This window comes from Dermacentor albipictus, chromosome 8, assembly GCF_038994185.2.
Source record: "Dermacentor albipictus isolate Rhodes 1998 colony chromosome 8, USDA_Dalb.pri_finalv2, whole genome shotgun sequence".
NCBI classification, from domain to species: Eukaryota; Metazoa; Arthropoda; class Arachnida; order Ixodida; family Ixodidae; genus Dermacentor; species Dermacentor albipictus.
The window spans coordinates 76,577,925-76,598,065 of NC_091828.1; the positions used below are offsets into that span (position 1 = coordinate 76,577,925).

At 44.1% G+C, this 20,141-nt stretch overlaps 1 protein-coding gene across 8 annotated transcripts in view; it reads right to left on the reverse strand.

Annotated features, from left to right (window-relative positions):
* LOC135895916 (uncharacterized) overlaps positions 1-20,141 on the reverse strand; it is a 210,004-nt gene that overhangs the window by 189,579 nt on the left and 284 nt on the right. For 3 of the 8 annotated variants that reach the window (XM_065424185.1, XM_070523617.1, XM_065424220.1), the window contains exon 2: positions 17,452-17,487. In XM_065424185.1, the coding sequence (XP_065280257.1) occupies positions 17,452-17,462 (11 nt within the window). In that variant the 5' untranslated portion in view covers positions 17,463-17,487. Of the gene's footprint in view, positions 1-2,952; positions 3,037-9,518; positions 9,670-16,710; positions 16,747-17,451; positions 17,488-20,141 lie in introns of all 8 variants that reach the window. The other 5 variants (XM_065424201.1, XM_065424167.1, XM_065424209.1 and 2 more) reach the window with 3 other exon arrangements.

Consider the following 20,141-nt stretch of genomic DNA (forward strand, 5'->3'; position numbering starts at 1 on the left):
GGTCACAATACTTTCGCTGACAATATGGGCACAGTAACCTTCAGACAAGAACTCTGTGCACTGTTTGGCTTATTTGTTCATTGTATTGCGTAACAATGGTGTTAACTGTCCAACTTTGGTGTCTACTAAATTGGTTTCACCTTACAAGTCTATGATTTCTGTTCCTCTCTGAATTATTCTGTTCAACTATTTCATGTTCTGTTCAAATTTTTACAAATGTGAAACTTGTTTTTCTTTTTGCGCATTACTTCCTAAATCTTCCCACTCTCCTTAAATAGAAAATACCAAAATAAGTAAATAGGTAAGCAAATAAATAAAAAAATGTTACATTTCAGTGTAAAAATGGGGCCTACAAGCCATCATGAGTGCGCCTCTACCAGGTAACAGTCATGACAAAAAAAAAAACAGGCGTAGACGCACGTGTACAAACTGATTGCTAGCAGACGGTACGAAACCAGATTGAATCTACATTAGGCGCTTAGGCCCATTAGGCACATTATGCGAATCCCAGCGTTTGCTTTCTTTCGCCTCAACTAGCGACACAATATCGCGTAACTTTTTGGGCTTTCCTTAAGAGGAACCTTTAGCTCGGGCACAACTCCGATGCCGCCTATTCAAATACATGTAAAACACAGGTACAGTTTCTAAGAATAAAACTGCACAGAATTTAAAGTAACTTGTTAAATTTGAGAGAAAAAGATATGTTCTGTTTACGAGGAAAAGGAATTGTGATTTATGGGGGGAATTAGAAAAAAAGCAAGAAATTGGTGAATTTCAAAATAAAAATAAGATATCGGCGAACGAAGTTCACAAATTCGCCCCTCTACACCAAGAATAGATTTAGAGAGTTCTGTCCGCTGTAACTAATAAATAATGCAAAGCAAGCAGTTCTGACATATCACTTTATATATCACGTGATCACGTGACATCGTTTCAAAGGGTTTTGCCAAAGTCAAACTCGCATATTAATGACCTATTTGAGGGCTATGTATAATAATAATTTTGCGCACTTTAGATGTACAGTTAAAGGCAACTCACTGAATTGTGACATTTCGTCATGGCTGAGAAAGCTGTAAGCTTTATTGTGTCCCTTCTGAAGTTTTGCAATATTCGAATATATTTTTTTTTAAATGACAGCCTAAATAAAAAATGCGCTACAAGCCGTCACCACACTTGATCTTTTTTTAAATATCGACAAATCTCATCAAGTTTCGTAAAGTGGTTCCCGAGAAAAGCAACCCTTCCTTTGCCATGCATTCAGACACTTAGGAATATTCGTTACTGTGAAAGAAAGAGCGCAATCCCTTTCGCTCCAAATTTTACATATCGAATTTTAGCTTAACTGAAAAATTTCGTAATGTTCAATGTAAAAGAGGTTCCAATACACCTGTTTAAGTGATCTTCAATGCGAACGCTGTTATCACTAACTTATGAAGTCCAGATATAGCACTTGCAACAGTAAAATAATTCTTTCGTTAGATTTCGTACGGCCGCCATGATTATTGCAAAGGTAGCGAAAATTTTTCATGTGTGGAAATACCAAAGTAGAACACAGCTTCGTATTTAATTCACACATTGCAGGTTCATACATTAGGGGGGGGGGGGTGATGCAGTTTAGAAGAAGTTGCCGGTGGCATCAACTTCTTGCGCTTAACACGCGACTATATTTAGCGTGGGCAAAAAGCGCCTCAGGAAAATAAGTTATTAATTCTTTCACTCATGGAGATACATGTTAGAAGAACACTTTCAAGAAAAGTGCAATTACCTTTATATACACAAAAATTTGTCGCGTGCGAAATCGCGTCGTCTTTCTGCAGATGGCGTTCCTCTCGATAGGTGCTTAGATATGCAGAAACTGAAGTAGCCTATTTTACCCTGCGGTGTCATGGGAAGTCTGATAGGCATAGTCATAAAGCATTCATGCAATATACAGGATGAGCCAACTATCCTGCACCAAGATTTTAAAATATGCAAGTGCCACGTAGCTAGGCAAAACCAAGCTAATGTCGTTTGTCGTCGCTTGGAGATAGTAATTTTTTAAATTGCACCTAGATAGATAATTAATCCTAATTATCTGATCAACTTCTCAAATATTACATTTAGATGAAAAGCGTAAATGAAAAAATCTACAGTGACATGAAAAACTTCCGATACAGCTTTCTGTTGCTCAATACGTGCTACATACAAGTGTTTTTCCGAGCATGAAAGAAGCCCGCGAATACATGCAAAGTAGCTCGAATGGCCAGTGGCGTGGACACGTGTCACGTGCTCCGCGAAGTGCCTGGTTTCACCTAAGAAATCTTTCTAGCCATACCCACTATATGAGCCGCTGTGCCAACCAATTCCATCGTCCACATCGCCAGGCTCAGGACGTAGAACCCTCCATGCACCTTAGATATTGAACAGCGCCGCGAGGGCGCTTTTGCTGCTGGAGGCTAGTATAACGATATCATGAACAGATGCCAAACAGACAAGCCACCGCAAGGAAGACGACGAAGTGTCTGGGCTGATGGCGAGCAAGGGCCTATCTTGTTCTCTGGCTGCAGTGTAAATAGAGTCCGAATAGTCTCATTTGCCTGCCTTTTTACGCACGTTTTCTGCACAATGTGCTGCAGCTCACAGAAATTATTAAAAGGCTTGAAAATATTACAGTGTTTCGTACATTCTGGTTGCTTCAACCACAACGCTACTTTTAAAGCAACTCATGAAGATGTAGCCTAGGACCAGAGTTCAAAGATTCCATTTTCTGTAAGAACGCGGTTGTCGATAAAGTTCGAATTGGCGGACAGAGCTGTTTTCTCCTGACCGATCCAACAATATTTACAAAGAACGTGATCTAACTGAACACTGAACGAAACGCCGTTAGAGGTGCGAGAGATGGCTTTAAGACAACAGCGTCAATGTGCAGAAAGCGTTGCCGCCTCCAAGAGATAAGAGGGCACGAGTACTAACCACTTCATTATTTGGCCCAGAAGTCTCCAGACGTCCAAAGGGTCCCCTCAGTCGTTGAGGGCGAAATTCCTTGGACTTCCCCGTCTGTAAAAACAAAAAGGGATCACCAAGAGCGAACATATGCCACAGTGCCAACCGATGGCAACTTAATCACATCGCGTTAATAAGACGATCTCCAATATAGTTAACACCATTCGTGGTGGGCAGTTCCTCGCGCTTCGTCTACCGTCGCATTACAAGTACGTATAATATTTTAGCATCTAAAGACACTCATCCAACGGAACAGTGGGAAAAAATGTATAAATCTCTAGACAATTTATTATCATCATCATTATCATCATCATCATCAGCAGCAGCAACATGGCAACGCCCACTGCAGGGCAAAGGCCTCTCCCATACTTCTCCAACTGCCCCGGTCCTGTGCTAATTGTGACCATGTCGCCCTTGTTAACTTCTTAATCTCATCCGCCCACCTACCTGTCTGCCACCTCCTGCTACGCTTCCCTTATCTTGAAGTCCAGTCCGTAACCCTTAATGACGATCGGTTATCTTCCCACCACATTACATGCTCTGCCCATGCCCATTTATTTTTTCTTGATTTCAACTACGATGTCATTACCTCGCGTTTGTTCCCCCACCCACTCTGCTCGCTTCTGATCCCCCTTAACGTTAGACCCATCATCGTTCTTTCCATAGCTCGTTGCGTCGTCCTCAATTTAAGTAGAACCCCTTTCGTAACCCTCCAGGTTTCAGCCCCGTAGGTGAGTACTGGTAAGAGAAAGCTGTTATACACTTTTCTCTTGAGGGATAATGGCAACCTGCTGTTCATGATATGAGAATGTCTGCCAAACGCACCCCAGCCCATTCTTATTCTTCTCATTATTTCAGTCTCATGATCCGGATCCGCAGTCACTGCTTGTCCTAAGTAGATGTATTCCCTTACCTCTTCCAGTGCCTCACTACCTATGGTAAACTGCTGTTCTCTTCCGAGACTGTTAAACTTTACTTTAGTTTTCTGCAGATTAATTTTTAGACCCACCCTTCTGCCTTGCCTCTCTAGGTCAGTGAGCATGTATTGCAATTGTTCTCTTGATTTACTAAGCTAGGCAATATCAACAGCGAATCTCTAGTTACTAATGTATTCTCCATTAATTCTGATCCCCAATTCTTTCCAATCCAGGTCTCTGAATACTTCCTGTAAACACTCCGTGAATAGCATTTGAAAGATCGTATCTTCCTGTCTGACGCCCTTCTTTATTGGGATTTGGTTGATTTCTTTATGGAGGACTACGGTAGCTGTGGAGCCGCTATAGATGTCTTTCAGTATTTTTACATACAGCTCGTCTACACTTGATTCCGTAATGCCTGCATGACTGCTGATGTTTCGACTGAATCAAACGCTTTCTCGCAGTCAATGAAAGCTATATGTAATGGTTGGCTATATACCGCACATATCTCTATCGCCTGATTGATAGTGTGAATATGTTCTATTCTTGTGTAGCCTTTAAGAAATCCTGCCTGGTCCTTCGGCTGACAGAAGCCTAAATTGTTCCTGATTCTATTTACGATTGCCTTAGTAAATACTTTGTAGACAACCGACAGCAAGCTGATGGGTCTTTTACTTTTGAAGTGTTTGGCGTCCCCTCCCTTATGGCTTAAGATTATGTTGGCGTTCTTCCAACATTCATGCATGCTCGACGACATGAGGCATTGCGTGTACAGGAGAGGCCAGTTTTTCTAGAAGAATCTGCCCACCATCCTTCAACAATTCTGCTTTTACCTGATCCTCGCCAGCTGCCTTCCCCATCTGCATAGCACCAAAGACTTTCTTTACTTCCTCCGGCGTTACTTGTGGGATTCCAAATTCCTCTAGACTATTCTCTCTTCCATTATCGTCGTGGGTGCCACTGGTACTGTATAAATATCTATAGAACTCCTTAGCTGCTTTAACTATCTCATCAATATTAGTAATGATATTGCCGGCTTTGTCTCTTAACGCATGCATCTGATTCTGGTCTATTCCTAGTTTATTCTTCACTGCTTTTAGGCTTCCTCCGTTCCTGAGAGCGTGTTCAATTCTATCGATATTATGCTTCCTTATGTCAACTGTGTTACCCTTGTTGATGACCTTGGAAAGTTCTGCCAGTTCTATTCTAGCTGTAGGGTTAGAGGCTTTCATACAATGGCGTTTCTTGATCGGCTTCTTATGTACCAGTTTCTTCCATTTCCGCCTCAAATCTAGGCTTATTCGAGTTCTTACCATCATATAGTCACTGCAGTTACTTTGCTGTGTACATCCACATCTTGCATGATGCCAGGGTTAGCGCAGAGTATGAAGTCTATTTCATTTCTAGTCTCACCGTTCAGGCTCCTACACTTCCAATTTCGGCTATCCCGCTTGCGGAAGGAAGTATTAATTATCTGCATATTATTCTGTTTTGCAATCTCTACTAATAGCTCTCCCCTGCTATCCCTAGACCCTATGACATATCCCCCACTGACTTGTCTCCAGCCTACTTCTTGCCTACCCTGGTATTGGCGTCGCCCATCCGTACAGCGTGTTTTGTTTTCAGTTTACCCATAGCCGATTCCACGTCTTCATAGAAGCTTTGTCTTCCTGGTCACCATGACTGGATGCAGGGGCGTGGACCTGTACGACCTTCAATTTGTACCTCTTACTAAATTTCCGAACAAGACCTGCCACCCTCTCGGTAATGCTATAGAATTCGCGTATGTGACCACCAACATCCGTATTATTCAGGAATCCGACTCCGTGTTCTGGACTTTCCGCTAAGCCCTAGTAGCACAGGACGTGCCTCCTTTTTAGCACTGTATATGATTTTACTGTCCTTTTAATATTTAATGTAATATAGGTTGTTGAAATTTCTTCTCTCCGTTGTCGCAACTTTTCATCCTCTCTTTGCACCATTAATAATTGTCCTATGACACCTACTTACATGATCAAATATATTAATGTTTGCATCTCCCACTACCTAACTTCTAGCAATCATGTAATCACATTAATATGCCTGCAGACCATGTGCCAAAATAAATCAACAGCAATCTTTCTCACGTGCCATCCTCTGTTAGGTTGCAAGCATGCAAAAGTATTGTATATCTTAAACTTGATCATAGAACTGCGAAATTGCACTGTCACCACTGAACTCTAATTAAGATAATCAAATCGGTCCAGAACCGTGCCACTAGGTGCATCCTAGGTGATTATTCTTGTCACCATAGCAACTTGATTTTCTGCGTCAGGCCGATGGTTGCAGAATGCATCGGCTGCACCTTTCTTACAACATTTATTTTATTTTATTTGAAAACACCTAAATAACCGCGAACTCATGATACCATCACCAATACGAATGGCATCGTACATCCACGTGCACGTACTGCAAAATTACTGCGTCTTTTTTTTTCTACATCTATTGCGCGTGACCAGAATCGTCTTCCCAGGCATACCCCTAGAACCGCTGAACCTGCTGGCTTCAAATCCGCTGTGCAAGAAATTGTGTGAGGTGGCGATAATGCTTAGAAGCCTGTACTGCTGTGTTTGACCTCAAGCTGTGCATAAGGCCGTTACTCGACACACCCCTAATGTAATGACAATAATGCAATTTGAATGAATGAATGAATAAAAAGCAAATAATAAATATAAATCAGAGGACACCTAAGCACTTCTTATGAGTTGGGAATACGGAAACATTAATGTCCACTTGAACGTAGCTGAGCGGCCCTTTGAGTTTTACGCCGGGAGTTATGTACCATACGTAGCCCTACGTGCGGCCTGAGCAGGCAAGCAGCAGCAGCATCCAGGGCCAATGCTGCATGCGCCCAACGTTCTGCGTGAAGAGAGAACGAGGAAACAGCAGCGGCCACCAAGGCCGGCAGGCGTTAGCGGTACGTCCTGATTAGTGCTGACTCGGGCCCCACACGTGCCCTTTTGCGAGAGCGTGAGCGAGGGTGGCGTGGGTTTGCGGCGATGCTCCCTCCCCTCACGCAACACCTGGCGCGCCATTGCGGCTGCAGTTGTTCCCTTTCACGCGCTCTCCTCCCTCAAAGCGCACTCGTGAGGTGGCGTCTCAGCCAATTGGTATTTATCGAGGTGTGCTCGTGGGATGTCGTTGCATCCAGTGCGATATTAGGTACCGTTTCGCTGCTGCAGACTGCAGGCGCGGGCTTTCTCGCTCAGTAGTCGAGTTGAAGCTATCAAATCAATACACAAAAACAAAGAAATAAAACGACATTTGTTAAATGATATTTTCTCTTAAACTCACAAGAAAGCTACATATGTGAGCTCAATGCATGAAGCGTGCTTCTTTTTTTTTTACTATGGGAAATACTGTATTTTTTTCTGGGAAAGCCGGCATACCAATAATGGAGTGACGGGAAGTCTTTTGGGATTAGGAATACACAGTTTCCGCACTGGGGATAAGAGAGTTTATGGCCAACAGAATTATATACCTTAAGCTGCGAATGTCCCGGTGACAGGCTCCGTTCTATACGGAAAAATGTAGTTAAACATCAAACTTTACTTAAATATTATCATTGCAACAAATGTACGGCTTAAAGCACATTCTTCTCTTGACGAAGCGAATAGCCTCATACACACCTCGTCGGCCGTATATAGCTTACATACGTCTTATACAGGCTTTTATGTCAGAAGAATCCTACGCACTTGCTTAGTCACTCGCCCCTACGGCTTCAAGGGTGCACGCACAATTCCTGCCATCTGCCCTATTTGGCCACTGTTTGTCGCATTATCCCTGTAAAAAGCCTAGCGTGGTAGACACCGAGTCTCGCCCCTACATCTTATCCAGCTCTCAACTTCGCTACACTGTCGACGAATATTGCTGTGTTGCTTTGTTGCAGAAGATCATCAGCCATTATGAATCCTCGGAGCGTTGAAGGGAAACACTAAAGGAACGTTGAAGGGAAACACTAAACTAGTCTGGACTGCTAACGCATAATCCGGCAACGAAATTATCGTTAGCTCTGAGGTAAGAGGTCGTTTACTAAAGGAGGAAATGAGCGTAAAATTTTAATTTATTGAATAACGCTCCAGAACCCCAGCGCTGGTACGTCAGTGGTACGTCACGTTTTTATTTTTTTATATTTGGGGCGTTGAGGCTGAGTAAACGTTCCGAAAACATGCTTTTTGCAGTATTCAGCTGCTTTGGCATCCAATGAAGTTGCTCTTCACAGACAAAAACACAAATTCTAGGCTCAAGCAGACGCTGTAATAATTCACGAAGTCTTTGTAAACTGATCCGTGAACTTCATTGCGACCTGGAGACGCGTTTTTTGTTGCTCCGTCTTTTCTGGCGTTTGACGCCTGCTCTCAAAGGAACTGTTGCTTTAAAGATATTGAATACGCGTGATATGCTAATACCGCTGAAATTATTCTTCACTGCCCTTTTAACGATTGCGTGGGCAGTGGAGTACCTATGCATCTTTTGTGGTAAGAGTGTAGTGCACTTGATCAGGGAAGGGCAGGGGGAGGGAAAATGGAGGAGGGAAGCGTAGGCCGCATACTAACAGGGAACTTTCGGAGTGGGCACCTGCCTGGTGTGTCACACCCTGGCTAGGTCACATGGTGCGAGGGGGCACTGCGGCAACTGCAGGGATTAGTCGCATCAAGACACCTCGACAATTATTTGAAGCGACTGCAGTGCACAGTTAACTTGAAAACGAACTAATTTTGTGAAAGTATAAATGCACAAAAATGCAAATTATAAAAGGGGGCATAGTGCATAAAAATGAAGCTGTATATTGTGCGATTGGTGCATCTGTCGCACTGTCACGTAGAGAATCCAATTTTCTCTGTCAATGGCTGTGTACCTACGCAAATGCAGAGTCCTACATTAAGCAAAGAAGAAATATGTCAGCCAAGAGGACACGTTTGAAATACCCCTTTATTAGGGTCTAAGTAGGGAATGTATAATAAATACAATATATTCCGAAGGCCTACATCTTGTGTCATGGTAGGATCTGAACTTTCTTTAAACAGACATGGTCGAAGACATGTGTTTGTCCTGCCTCGTTTCCCTCTTTACCTTCTAAAGTATACCCGAGCACTGCTCAGACACACAATCACCTTTGATGTATGTTCTTAATACTTTCTTGTATGCTACGCATGTGAAAATACATTATTTACATACCTCATTTAGTCTGAAAACAGCATCTCCCACGTACGCCGGCAACGTAAGCTCGTGTCATAATAAAAACCACTTTAATTTGCCCAAAAGCCTGGGCTGAAGCTGGAACATCGTGCATTTTCATGTTCCTCGAAGTAGTAAAAACTCACTTAGCGAGTGATTTCGTCGTGTGTGACGACATACCGTTCTAGGCTCAACCAGGCCAATTATGTTTAAGTGTCAACTGCAAGAATGTGATTAGGACACTTATGCACAGTTCTTCATACATCTAATATCACCACCGCCTTATGCATATTACGTAATCTTTTCGGTAGGTATTTACTAAACGCACAAATTTGATGAACTTGATTGCGCACGGGGCACCTCGGAAAGCAGAAAACAGTGGAGATGTTTCGTGAGGCTCACCATTCTTTCGTTCCAGTAGTAAAGAAAAATGATGACCATCAGGAAGCAAGCGATGAGGACGAAGGATAGAAGCACAGCGTGCCATTGTGTCCGAGTCCGGTCTAGAATCTTACGCCGCACTTGTCGGTAACCCTGGGGGTCCATTGAACTGCTGAAAGTGAGATGACGTAGTCAGGTCAAATGGCAGAAGTAAGCTTTGCGATATCATGCTGATTTTCGATCGGTACCCTAAAAAGCCATTTCTGGGTACCGATCGAAGCCATTTCTGGAAAAGCCATGCCATTTCAACCCTTGGAATAAACCCACCAACAAAACCCGGGGGGGGGGGGAGGGATTCACGGACAGCATGATGAGACCAGGAACTACGAGAAAGATGATGATGCTGGTCAGCATGCTTTGTCTAGCTAGCAAAGTTACGCGACTTTGCTTTCATAAGAGGAGAGAGAATGGGCAGCAACATTTATTTCATTGCGGCCCATGTCCGGAGTTACTGCAGGACATTTCAGACATGGCGTCGTAATGAAATGACTTTCTTTCTGTCATGTGGCGCGAGAAGAGCGCGTGTATCTAATCACTTTTCACTTTTGCACTTACAGCGACTGGAATGTTGCAAACATCAAAAACAAACTTTTTGTTTGAATCCTCAGTTGTATGCAAAAAGCAGCGTCTGCATGTCCGTGGACAAAGTAGGTGTTTGTTGGTAATTGTTAACGCAAAAACAGTATTTTTTTGCCTAGATACAGAGCTGAAGGTCTATAAATGTGTGTTTTGTTACAATGTTGATGCTCAATTTTGGATCGAAATGTCATATCACGGTATCCCAAATGCACTTCACGGCTGCATTTCATTGTCTGTGATGGCAGAGTGGTCTAGGGCAAATAAGTGTGTGTTTTGTCGACAGTTCACGGCACGAAATAGACCGCGTCTCTTTCATACAGTTCTAAATGCATCAGAATTTGTATCTGGGGTGAATATATTACGTATTTGTTTGACAGTCCTTTAGAGCAAAGCTAGAAGGCAATATGCGATATAATGTACTAGGAGTCTCAAGCGGATATACCCTGGAACCAGCCTTCAGGTCCAGCTTGTTTCACATGGCAAATCACAACAAATGAGCGATAGACTTTCCTACCAAAATTACCAAAGTAAACTGTGGTGCTGTTATTATTGACCAGTCACGATAATGATGCGTACTAGATGAACACGTAATATGTTGGAGTTAGTGGCTTCTTTCTCACTTAGTGCTTTATTTAGAACGCTTTATTGTTATTTCATATTTAACCTCAAGGCCTTCATGAACATTACATAGAGCCGAGGAAGGTGCAGGTACAGATCAAGTAAAAAAAACAATTAAGTAAAAGAATACTAATAGTGTCAAGGTAAGTAAACGATTTAAATACCCGTATTAGAAGGGCATAAATTTGGGAGATAAAATCAAAGTGGATACACTAAATTGAGCAGTGTGTACATAGTGTGAATTAACGGGCAGTGTGAGGCACATCATCCTGAAAGTACACTAAATATTCACCACTACTCTTTTGTACATATTTGTCGGTCACCTAATTACTTTCGCATAATTTAGGTCCCCAGTAGCGGTTTCATTGTTAGGAACGCAGATATTTCTGCATTGAAATCTACTGCAGTCGCGAATCGCCGTACGCTAAGAAAAGGAGACTCTGAGAACGTCTCTGCCTGAATAGTCTTTTAAGTGGGGAATCGTTTGCTTAAGAGTGACGCACGCCTTGGGAATTTTTTTAAATTTTGATTTAAACAAGCAAATAGTTTTTTTTTACAAATCTTTCATACTCCACAACTACCTACAGTTATATGACAGTGGTCTTACGCTTGTTTTCATTTAGAAGATTGTTTTTGTGCGCAAGGCTTTGAAACACGGTGCCGCCGAGCAGGGCAACATCGCATTCTATTATTTGACTTCCCTTGAAATGAAACCGAATTTATTGTTGCTCCATTTTCGCACCGTTCTTGGGAATTCCCAGGTGTTGTGACTCGCTCTACAGAGGTCCAAAAACAAGAAAGGGGCTGGCAGATGGAATGGCACACTGTGGTATAAACTTTTTTAAAACAGGGTTGAAGTGCCTCAGACAGGCTGGCCAACGTTTCGATAGGTGGACCTATCTTCGTCAAAGGCGGCCTCGTCATCCTCGGCGTGTTAGTTTTAAAGGGTTAGTGCAGTGACGTCACGTGCGGGTGTTGTCGCTGGCGGCTGGTTTTAAAGAGAGAGATTACAAGAGGGAACAGGCGCTGTCGTCCGACGTCTGTGAGCCTCATTCTCAAGACGAAGGGACAAGAGCGTGAGAGTGGGCACGCGGGGAGGAAAGAAAAGAAATAGAAGCAGAAAAAAGGGGGAAAAAAGGAAAAAAAAAAGCAGGTGGGAGCCAGGGCCGCACCAAGACACAACAAAGGGGGGGGGGTGAAAGAAAAAGAAAGAGAAAAATGAAATCTTTTAAGAAATACGGGGGCTTGGGAGCGTGTTGGGGATGTGAAAGGTTAGGAGGTATTCAGGGGAGTCGTTGGCGGCATGTTTTTGAGGCATTAGAACGGCCGGTCAAGCAATAGGTCGAGTAATTTTGAAATAGTTAAGGTGGCGGCGAGGAGTCTGCGGTGCAATGTGTGGGGTGACTGAAAGGCCGCGGCATGGTCATTTCAAGGGACACTGCCCCACGCGCTTAACGTAGGTGTCGTTACGGCGGCATCCAGAAGGCGATACTCCGGGTTGAGGCGCCGAAAAAGGCATATTGACGCGGCCTTTCAGTCACCCCACACATTGCACCGCAGACTCCTCGCTGCCACCTTAACTATTTCAAAATTACTCGACCTATTGCTTGACCGGCCGTTCTAATGCCTCAAAAACATGCCGCCAACGACTCCCCTGAATACCTCCTAACCTTTCACATCCCCAACACGCTCCCAAGCCCCCGTATTTCTTAAAAGATTTCATTTTTCTCTTTCATTTTCTTTCACCCCCCCCCCCCCCCTTTGTTGTGTCTTGGTGCGGCCCTGGCTCCCACCTGCTTTTTTTTTCCTTTTTTCCCCCTTTTTTCTGCTTCTATTTCTTTTCTTTCCTCCCCGCGTGCCCACTCTCACGCTCTTGTCCCTTCGTCTTGAGAATGAGGCTCACAGACGTCGGACGACAGCGCCTGTTCCCTCTTGTAATCTCTCTCTTTAAAACCAGCCGCCAGCGACAACACCCGCACGTGACGTCACTGCACTAACCCTTTAAAACTAACACGCCGAGGATGACGAGGCCGCCTTTGACGAAGATAGGTCCACCTATCGAAACGTTGGCCAGCCTGTCTGAGGCACTTCAACCCTGTTTTAAAAAAGTTTATACCACAGTCGCTCTACAGAAGTTGCTCTCCTCTTCACTCTCGCCGCTTAAGCTGTCGGAGTCACTGTGGAGCTCCAACACACAGTCATTGTCAGAGTCGTCACTCGCCTCTATATAAGCAACGCCGTTGTACAGACTGTCAATCTTGTTCGCCTTTTCGAGAAATCCAAGCTCGGAAGTACGGCGCAATTTTTGTCAAAATAAGATGTTCCCGCGCCCCGAAATGGCGCATGTCCGGAGGTGCGCTCCCCACCACGTGCTCCCCGTTTTCTCTCTACATAAGCAAGGGGACGCCATCTCCAAAGCAAGCATGTCACCACCACTGGCAATTTTTTTCCGAGTCACGACAGTACATATTTTCCTTGATGAGACCACACGTTTGCACCTAATCGGGTTTTTCTACACGGCCAGGGGCTCGTGGCATCTATGGTTAACTCTATGGTTAACTGCATCCAAGTGGCGCTATCTACAAAACAAGCTTGTCATTACGGTAAATAATTTTCAGCACTCAATAAAGCACACGAAGTCACGTACAAGCAGCTTCAGACGGGAACCTACCCATGCCCGGCTTTCCTGCACAAAATTTTTCCGGACGCGCAACCTCACAATGCGTGTCGCTACTGTCAGGATATAGCTAGCCTTGCTAGATGGATGGATGGATGGATGATATGAGCGTCCCCTTTGGAACGGGGTCGTGGGTTGCGCCACCAAGCCCTTGCTATTATACTGCCTAATGTCCTACCTAGGTTAAACAATAAAAAAACACCATGAACTCCCACAACCAAATTTTCTGATCCCCTATTACGAACTGTGCTTTTGTACCTCTCCGTTTTTTTGTCCCTTCCCTACTTTTCTTCTACCAATCCTCCATTCGCCTCTTACTGATCCCTATTGCGGACATGTTTATTTTTCCACTGCTCTCGCTGAACCCAAGGGCTTGAAGGAGGCCAGTGATGCCTAAATCGACAGCTGGGTAGACGTCTTGACATTTTAATAAAACATGCTCCATAGTTTCCTTTGCTTTACCGCAGCAAGCACATGCTTCTTCCTTCTTATATCTCGCTTTATAGGTGCGTGTTCTAAGGCATCCCGATCTGGCTTGCAAGAGCAATGAGCTTCCCTTTGAGTTATCGTAAGGTGTTTCTTTCCTGATTTCGTTGTTTCTTCTTTAGTAGTTACTCACGGCAGGTTTCTTTTCCATTGCCGCCGCCCAAGAAATTATCTCAGCCTCTCTGACTTTCCGCTTGACGTTCTTTGTTGAAATGTTGCCCACTCTACAGGCGGCATACTTGCTCGTAAGCTTCCTACACTTCTTTTCCTCCGCTATGAATCAATGTGTTTCCTGTATAGATACCTCAACACTCTCACAGCTCATTTACCTTCCATATTGCTTAGTCGTTCTTCATGCTCGATTTTACTGTGAGCTTCCCTCACTTCAAAACTAGTCCAGCCCATATCACCATGCACAGCTTCATTCAGTTGTAGTATTCCCGTGCGCGCCCAATGCGAGGCGACGCACTGACCTTCGGTTCTCCTCGAGTCCTGATTGTACCCCTGATTTAAAGCAAACAACCGTATTTCCAAAAGTGAGCCCTAGAACCATTGCACATTTCCGTATACCTAGGAGCACCCCATACCTATTGTATCTTCATAGCGCTCTGTGCTTCATTATGGCTGCATTTCTCTTCCCTTTCACTGTTATTGTTTTTTCCTGTGTCTCCATATATCTATTCCTTTCGTTTATCCATAAACCAAGGTATTTATATTCTGTTACCCGATGTATTTCCTGGCGCTGTATCGCCACTGTCCGTTCACTGTTTTCATTGAATACAACAACATCTGATTTTCTAACATTAAATTGCAAACCTAAATTGCTGCTTTCCTGTCCACAGATATTAGGCAGGCGTTGCAAATCAATTTGCTTGTTAGCTAGCAACACAATGTCGTCCGCATAAAAGAAACCTAGAAGCTGCTGCTCTACTACTGTACCCGCCTGTTTTATGAGAGATTAAAGCCGATAGAACTTCCTTGTAGCGCCCTCTCTGTCTTAACCATGTACATCACAAACAGCCGTGGTGATAAAGGGCACCCCTGCCTCAGTCCCTTCTTGATATGAACTTTCTGATCGTTCCTCATCCCTTCCCATTCAACGCTAACAGTATTTTCTAGGCAAATCTCTCTCAAAAGCTGCAGACAATCGTTACCTAAGCCTGCCCATTCCAGAATATCCCACAAAATGTTGCGGTCTACGTTCTCAGAGGCTCCTGTAATGTCTAAAAAGGCCACATATAACCATCTGCTTTCTACTTTGATATTTCAATACACTGAGGAAGAACAAATGAGCTATCAGCTAAACACCTACCTATTCTGAAGCCATTCTGAAGTCCTCCCAAAATGCCATTATTCACTGCCCATGCTTGAAGCTTTAATTTGATTGCCTGCATTGCTAGCCTGTATATTACCGATGTAATGGTCAGCGGTCTATACGAGTGAATTTAATCTTTCTCCCCCTTACCTTTGTGAACTAAATTCATTCTACTGTTCACATGCTCTGGGGTTGCACCCTGCTGCCGTCGGCGGCCAGGACCCCCAAGGAAGAGTCGGACTGAGCTCTACGCTGCTCGGACGTTGAGGCACAGCTCTGGGCTGTCCATCGGGGCCGCGATGCATGGGCGGGGCATGGCCTCTCTGTCCCGACGTGAGTGCGGCCCGCTGCGCACTAATCGCGCGCCCCGACGGACCTCAAGAAAGGTATTCATCGATCCATCCATCCATCCCAAGACGTGCTAGCACATATCCTCCTTGAATAAAAAAAATGCTACCGGAATTCTGAGAATTGTCTACTAACGCATAAGAATTCTTTAGCTTGGTTGCTACATACCTAATAACAGGTCGTCTATAGGGTGTAGCTAAGAATTCTGTGTCCAATAACGCTAAACTGGAAGGATCACAAACCGATAATCCGCTACTATCTTCTGATCTTCGTATCTGTACCTACAGTTTGCTTCGAAGCTTCCGTGTCTTGCAGCTCCTGCACTGTCCAACCAGACCAAAACATTGGATAACACTTTAGCTAGTCATAAGTGACCAGAATCGCCACACCGATCCTTTAATTGCAATTTGCTTTTATATCAGAGTAGTATAGCCGTCTCACATGAATAATGTGGCTATATAAAACAAGGAAAGCCCTGCAACGTAATAAACGTTCTGACATGCAAACAAATAACGTAATATCACGGTTGTTTGTTCCGCCCAGATTGTAACACCTTACAGACCACAGAACATCTGATGGCTATTTTTTGCGGTGATTTCGCGCAGGAAGTTTCCTCGTTATACGAACATATATGCTATCAAAGGGTTCCTTCGAGACTTGGCACTCACGTGGATGTTCGAAGTAAGACCGGCAAATGAATCACAAAATAGACGCTGCCGTTCGCACATTAAGCAAATTAACAACTGGCTACTACATGCCGTCCCGCAAAGAAGGTTAGCTTACTGATTGACTTATCAATGGGGCCGTAAAAACAGGCGACCGGAAAATAGTGTCCCGACGCAAGCCGTGAATGGCCTTTCTCTTCTAAGTCTGTGTATAAGCACTAGGGGCCATGTTATGAGTCGATAATTTTCTGGGATATCACTTTTACAAGACGCTAATTGGTTACGTCAGCAGGCAGAATAAGAATCACTCGAATGAGGCGTCGAACGGGACACTGGTTCACGCAAAACCAAACGCGTTCTCCAAATTTATCGATGAAAAACGCGACAGCCAGTTGCACAAAGGAGGGTGTTTAAAACAATTGTGAATCTTGTTACATGGGGGAAACAAGATCACTCTAGACTTACCTAAGCGAGATCAAAGATGCCGACCGATAGGGGCCACTGCAAATGATTGAAATGTAATTTTTTAGGCCGTCAGTTATGCCAACAAAGGTGCTATTTATGATACCAGTTGAGGAGTAACATGGCACCTTCTGATGAAGTCTGACTGCTCTACAAGATCGATATTTTAATTGCTGATGTTGAGAGGTATCGTCGTCGTATCTAGAAAAATATGGTGCAGAAATTTGAGGGCTTCAGAAGTTGAACATTTTTTATCAATCATGAGTGTCTCTTTTAATGGAACATGTTGCCCAAACAAAAAAGAAACCATCTGTTTTTATCAACAGTGATATTATCATGAAATTTACACTGCAATAAGAAGACACAAAGAAGGCTCTTTAGCCGGTGACGGGCTTTTACTGGCCGTGGCTGCATGTTTTCGTTATCGATATACTTTTTACGTATGTGTTGAGGCTAAATGTCTATAATAGAAAGCAAGGTGTTAACTTGACCTTGTTATTGAAATAATGCTGAGAAAACAGCGATGGAAATAAGAAAATGATGCACCTGCGTGTGTTTTCCACAGATTGCCTATTCGTGTTCATTTCTGTTGCGCTTTTACCTTGCCAGCTTTTTATAGCAGACTCCTCGTGGTATCGCTTATTAATGAGAAAAATGGTTTGCAAGGTATATTTGTGCGGACTATGTATATGTTTCATAATACGAGAAGTGTAGTGTATACAACAGAGTAGACATGATGCTTACCGGATGTACATATTACTAGTAGAGGGATGAAATCTCCTGTGTAAAGCGAAAGATACGGAGAACAATTGTAAAAACAAAACGTACAAGTGAGAAGGTCTAAAGAAATCAAATTCCTCGTGCAACTGTTTTATATACCACAAAAGCAATGGCGCCAAACACCTGGAAAATTCGCCCTCGCAACAGTACATGTAGTGCATGATTCCATGGAGGTATACTTATTGTACTGTGTAGGAAAGGGAGAAGCGAAGAAATATACGCGTTCTTTAGTAACAATTATTGCAGAGTGTATCGGCTAATGACAAACGACCTGACGCTTTCATTTTACAAAAAAAGAACTCCGTTCCTTCTCCGGAGCGATACAGTTATATGTCTGATTAACATGTCAGAGACTTCAACAGTGTGAGGAAGGAACGGGAGAGCTCTTTAAATGTAGCAAATCTACGTCCTTGCAGAATGACTGCACGCTCACATTGAATGTTCCAAATAGGTTTAAACGACACGATAATATTACGGAATATGGCAAATGAACGCAATAGATCACAAAGAGCGTTTTGTATATCATTCCCCAGATAATCATGTTAACCGAGTACTGGCATCAGCATATTAGAGTGCAAATCGCTGTTTCGACAGGTAATAATTTCTGTCCCGTAATTTTAACTTTCAAACTAGGTTTTCCTAGTGTCCATGCTTGGATACAGGAGGAACAGTTGTAAGGCTGAACTTTGCTGCGCACTCTAGTGCATATTGACTGCTTTGGTTGGCATAAAATTATACAGGCACGACACAAAGTCAGCAGTAACAGTGCTGATTAACAACTCAATTTTATTCAAGAGACAGAAAAACTTCTACAGCAATTAGGCACCGTATTTTTTTTGTAGTTCTGATGTTTTCTGCATCGCTACATCATATCCGGCGTTTCGTCAGTAAAACTCAGTTGTTAGTCAGCCGTGCTATTCTTTACTTTCAGCTCTGCCATCCGGAGCTCAGAATATGCACATCAAACTTGAGCTGTCCAGAGAGCCCACGATGCGGCGGTTAGGCTCGGCCTACCAGTCCCCACGTGAGAGCGGCCCGCAGCTCTGCCCTAAGGCAAAGCGTCTCAGGACCTTGCTATTAAAGTTCTTTGTCTGTCTGTCTGTCTCGTCCCTATGCAACGCTGCACTAGCCGAACCTGGTCTACTATACTTCTGGGGGTTAGCCCTAATTCAGAAATCGATATAAATTCAGGCGATCGCAGGCAAAATATCTGGATCCGTACTCATGAACCTTCAATTATTTAACTGCTTCTCGCAATTGGTTTTTCTGGCGTATATGGTATCCCTACAACCGCGATCACTTTCTCGAGGCAACGAAAGAGGCCCGGACCGCGGCCCTAGTTCCTTTGGGACTAATACATTTGTTTCCTCTTGCTTTCCCTGTCAGGGTTGCCTCAAGCACCGCGCGGTACCCTTTTTCCAGCAAGCGAAGTTACAGTCACACGATATGGTGAAAACAACGGCACACAGAAATAGCGATCTTAGGTAAACGATATAATCGTTGCGACACCGCTAACACTTTAGAAAAAGTGCGCGCCGACGCTCAAAAAGCAAACTTATGGAAAGAAATTGGTGTCAATGGCTCTGATCCTATTATTGCGAAGTGTGCCAACAAAAATACCTGTTCGTTGAACCTTCAAAGGACGCGCGGTGGGAGAAATAAAGTCAGTTTGTCGATGCTAATATGCTACTATTCAACGTTATCTGTAAACCGATAACGCCAAAAAATAGGCTCGTAAGAAACTGCAAAGAGTTTGGCGAACTTATTTCCTCTAGGGAAATGCACTGCCCTGCGGAGGCAACGGTAACACGCGCGGTCGGCGGTCGCTGAGCGGAATCACATCCCGCCGGTGTCTCGCCGATTTGATCGTCGAACCTGCGAGGGGCCGTAATTTTCGATGTTCTGTTTTCTCATTTGTGCTCATCGCTCATCGCCACTGGCTCAGACACGAGTCGTGACCGCTGGGATTGGGAACTTCGTGCGTCAAGTGACAAAAACCGAAAAATAGGACAGTCAAAGGAACATTACAACGGATAGGTCTCTAAGAGCTCGTGGAGGCCAGGCACGCAGCTGAACTTGTCGCTCAAGTCTGTGATTACGTTTACAGGCACCCGAGAGGGGCGGGAGGGACATAAGTAGGGCCCGATTCGAAGCCGTTCACATGAACTCGTATCTGGCGGCTCGATATGCTGGCGACAGCCTGCGCCGCGGGCGGAGACCAGTTTTGTTAATTGCCGCTGGCTTCAATCTACCGGTCCGAGCCGCCTATTATATGAGCGCCTTATACGGGTCAGGTTGGCTAAATGTACCGGGTACAGCCGAGTTGCCTCAGCCGGTAGCGTTTACATGAGCGCGACAGGCAACTCTCAGCCCGACAAATAGACTAGAGGCATTTTTGTGTAGGCCGTACATGTGCATGCCTAGAAACTCGTACGATGGACCCGTCTTGCTGGAAAGAATGACAACGTTCAAGGTTATTCCGTTACCCAATACTACGAGCTCGTTTTCGCGTGACAACACATACGTGATTACGAAGCCGTGCCGTTAAAGCGCACGACCGAAACTGTAGATGATGTTCACGCAGGAACATATAGGCAATGCACGTCAAATATTTCAAGGCCTTGGAGCACACCCACTTGTGTGACTATCTTCGC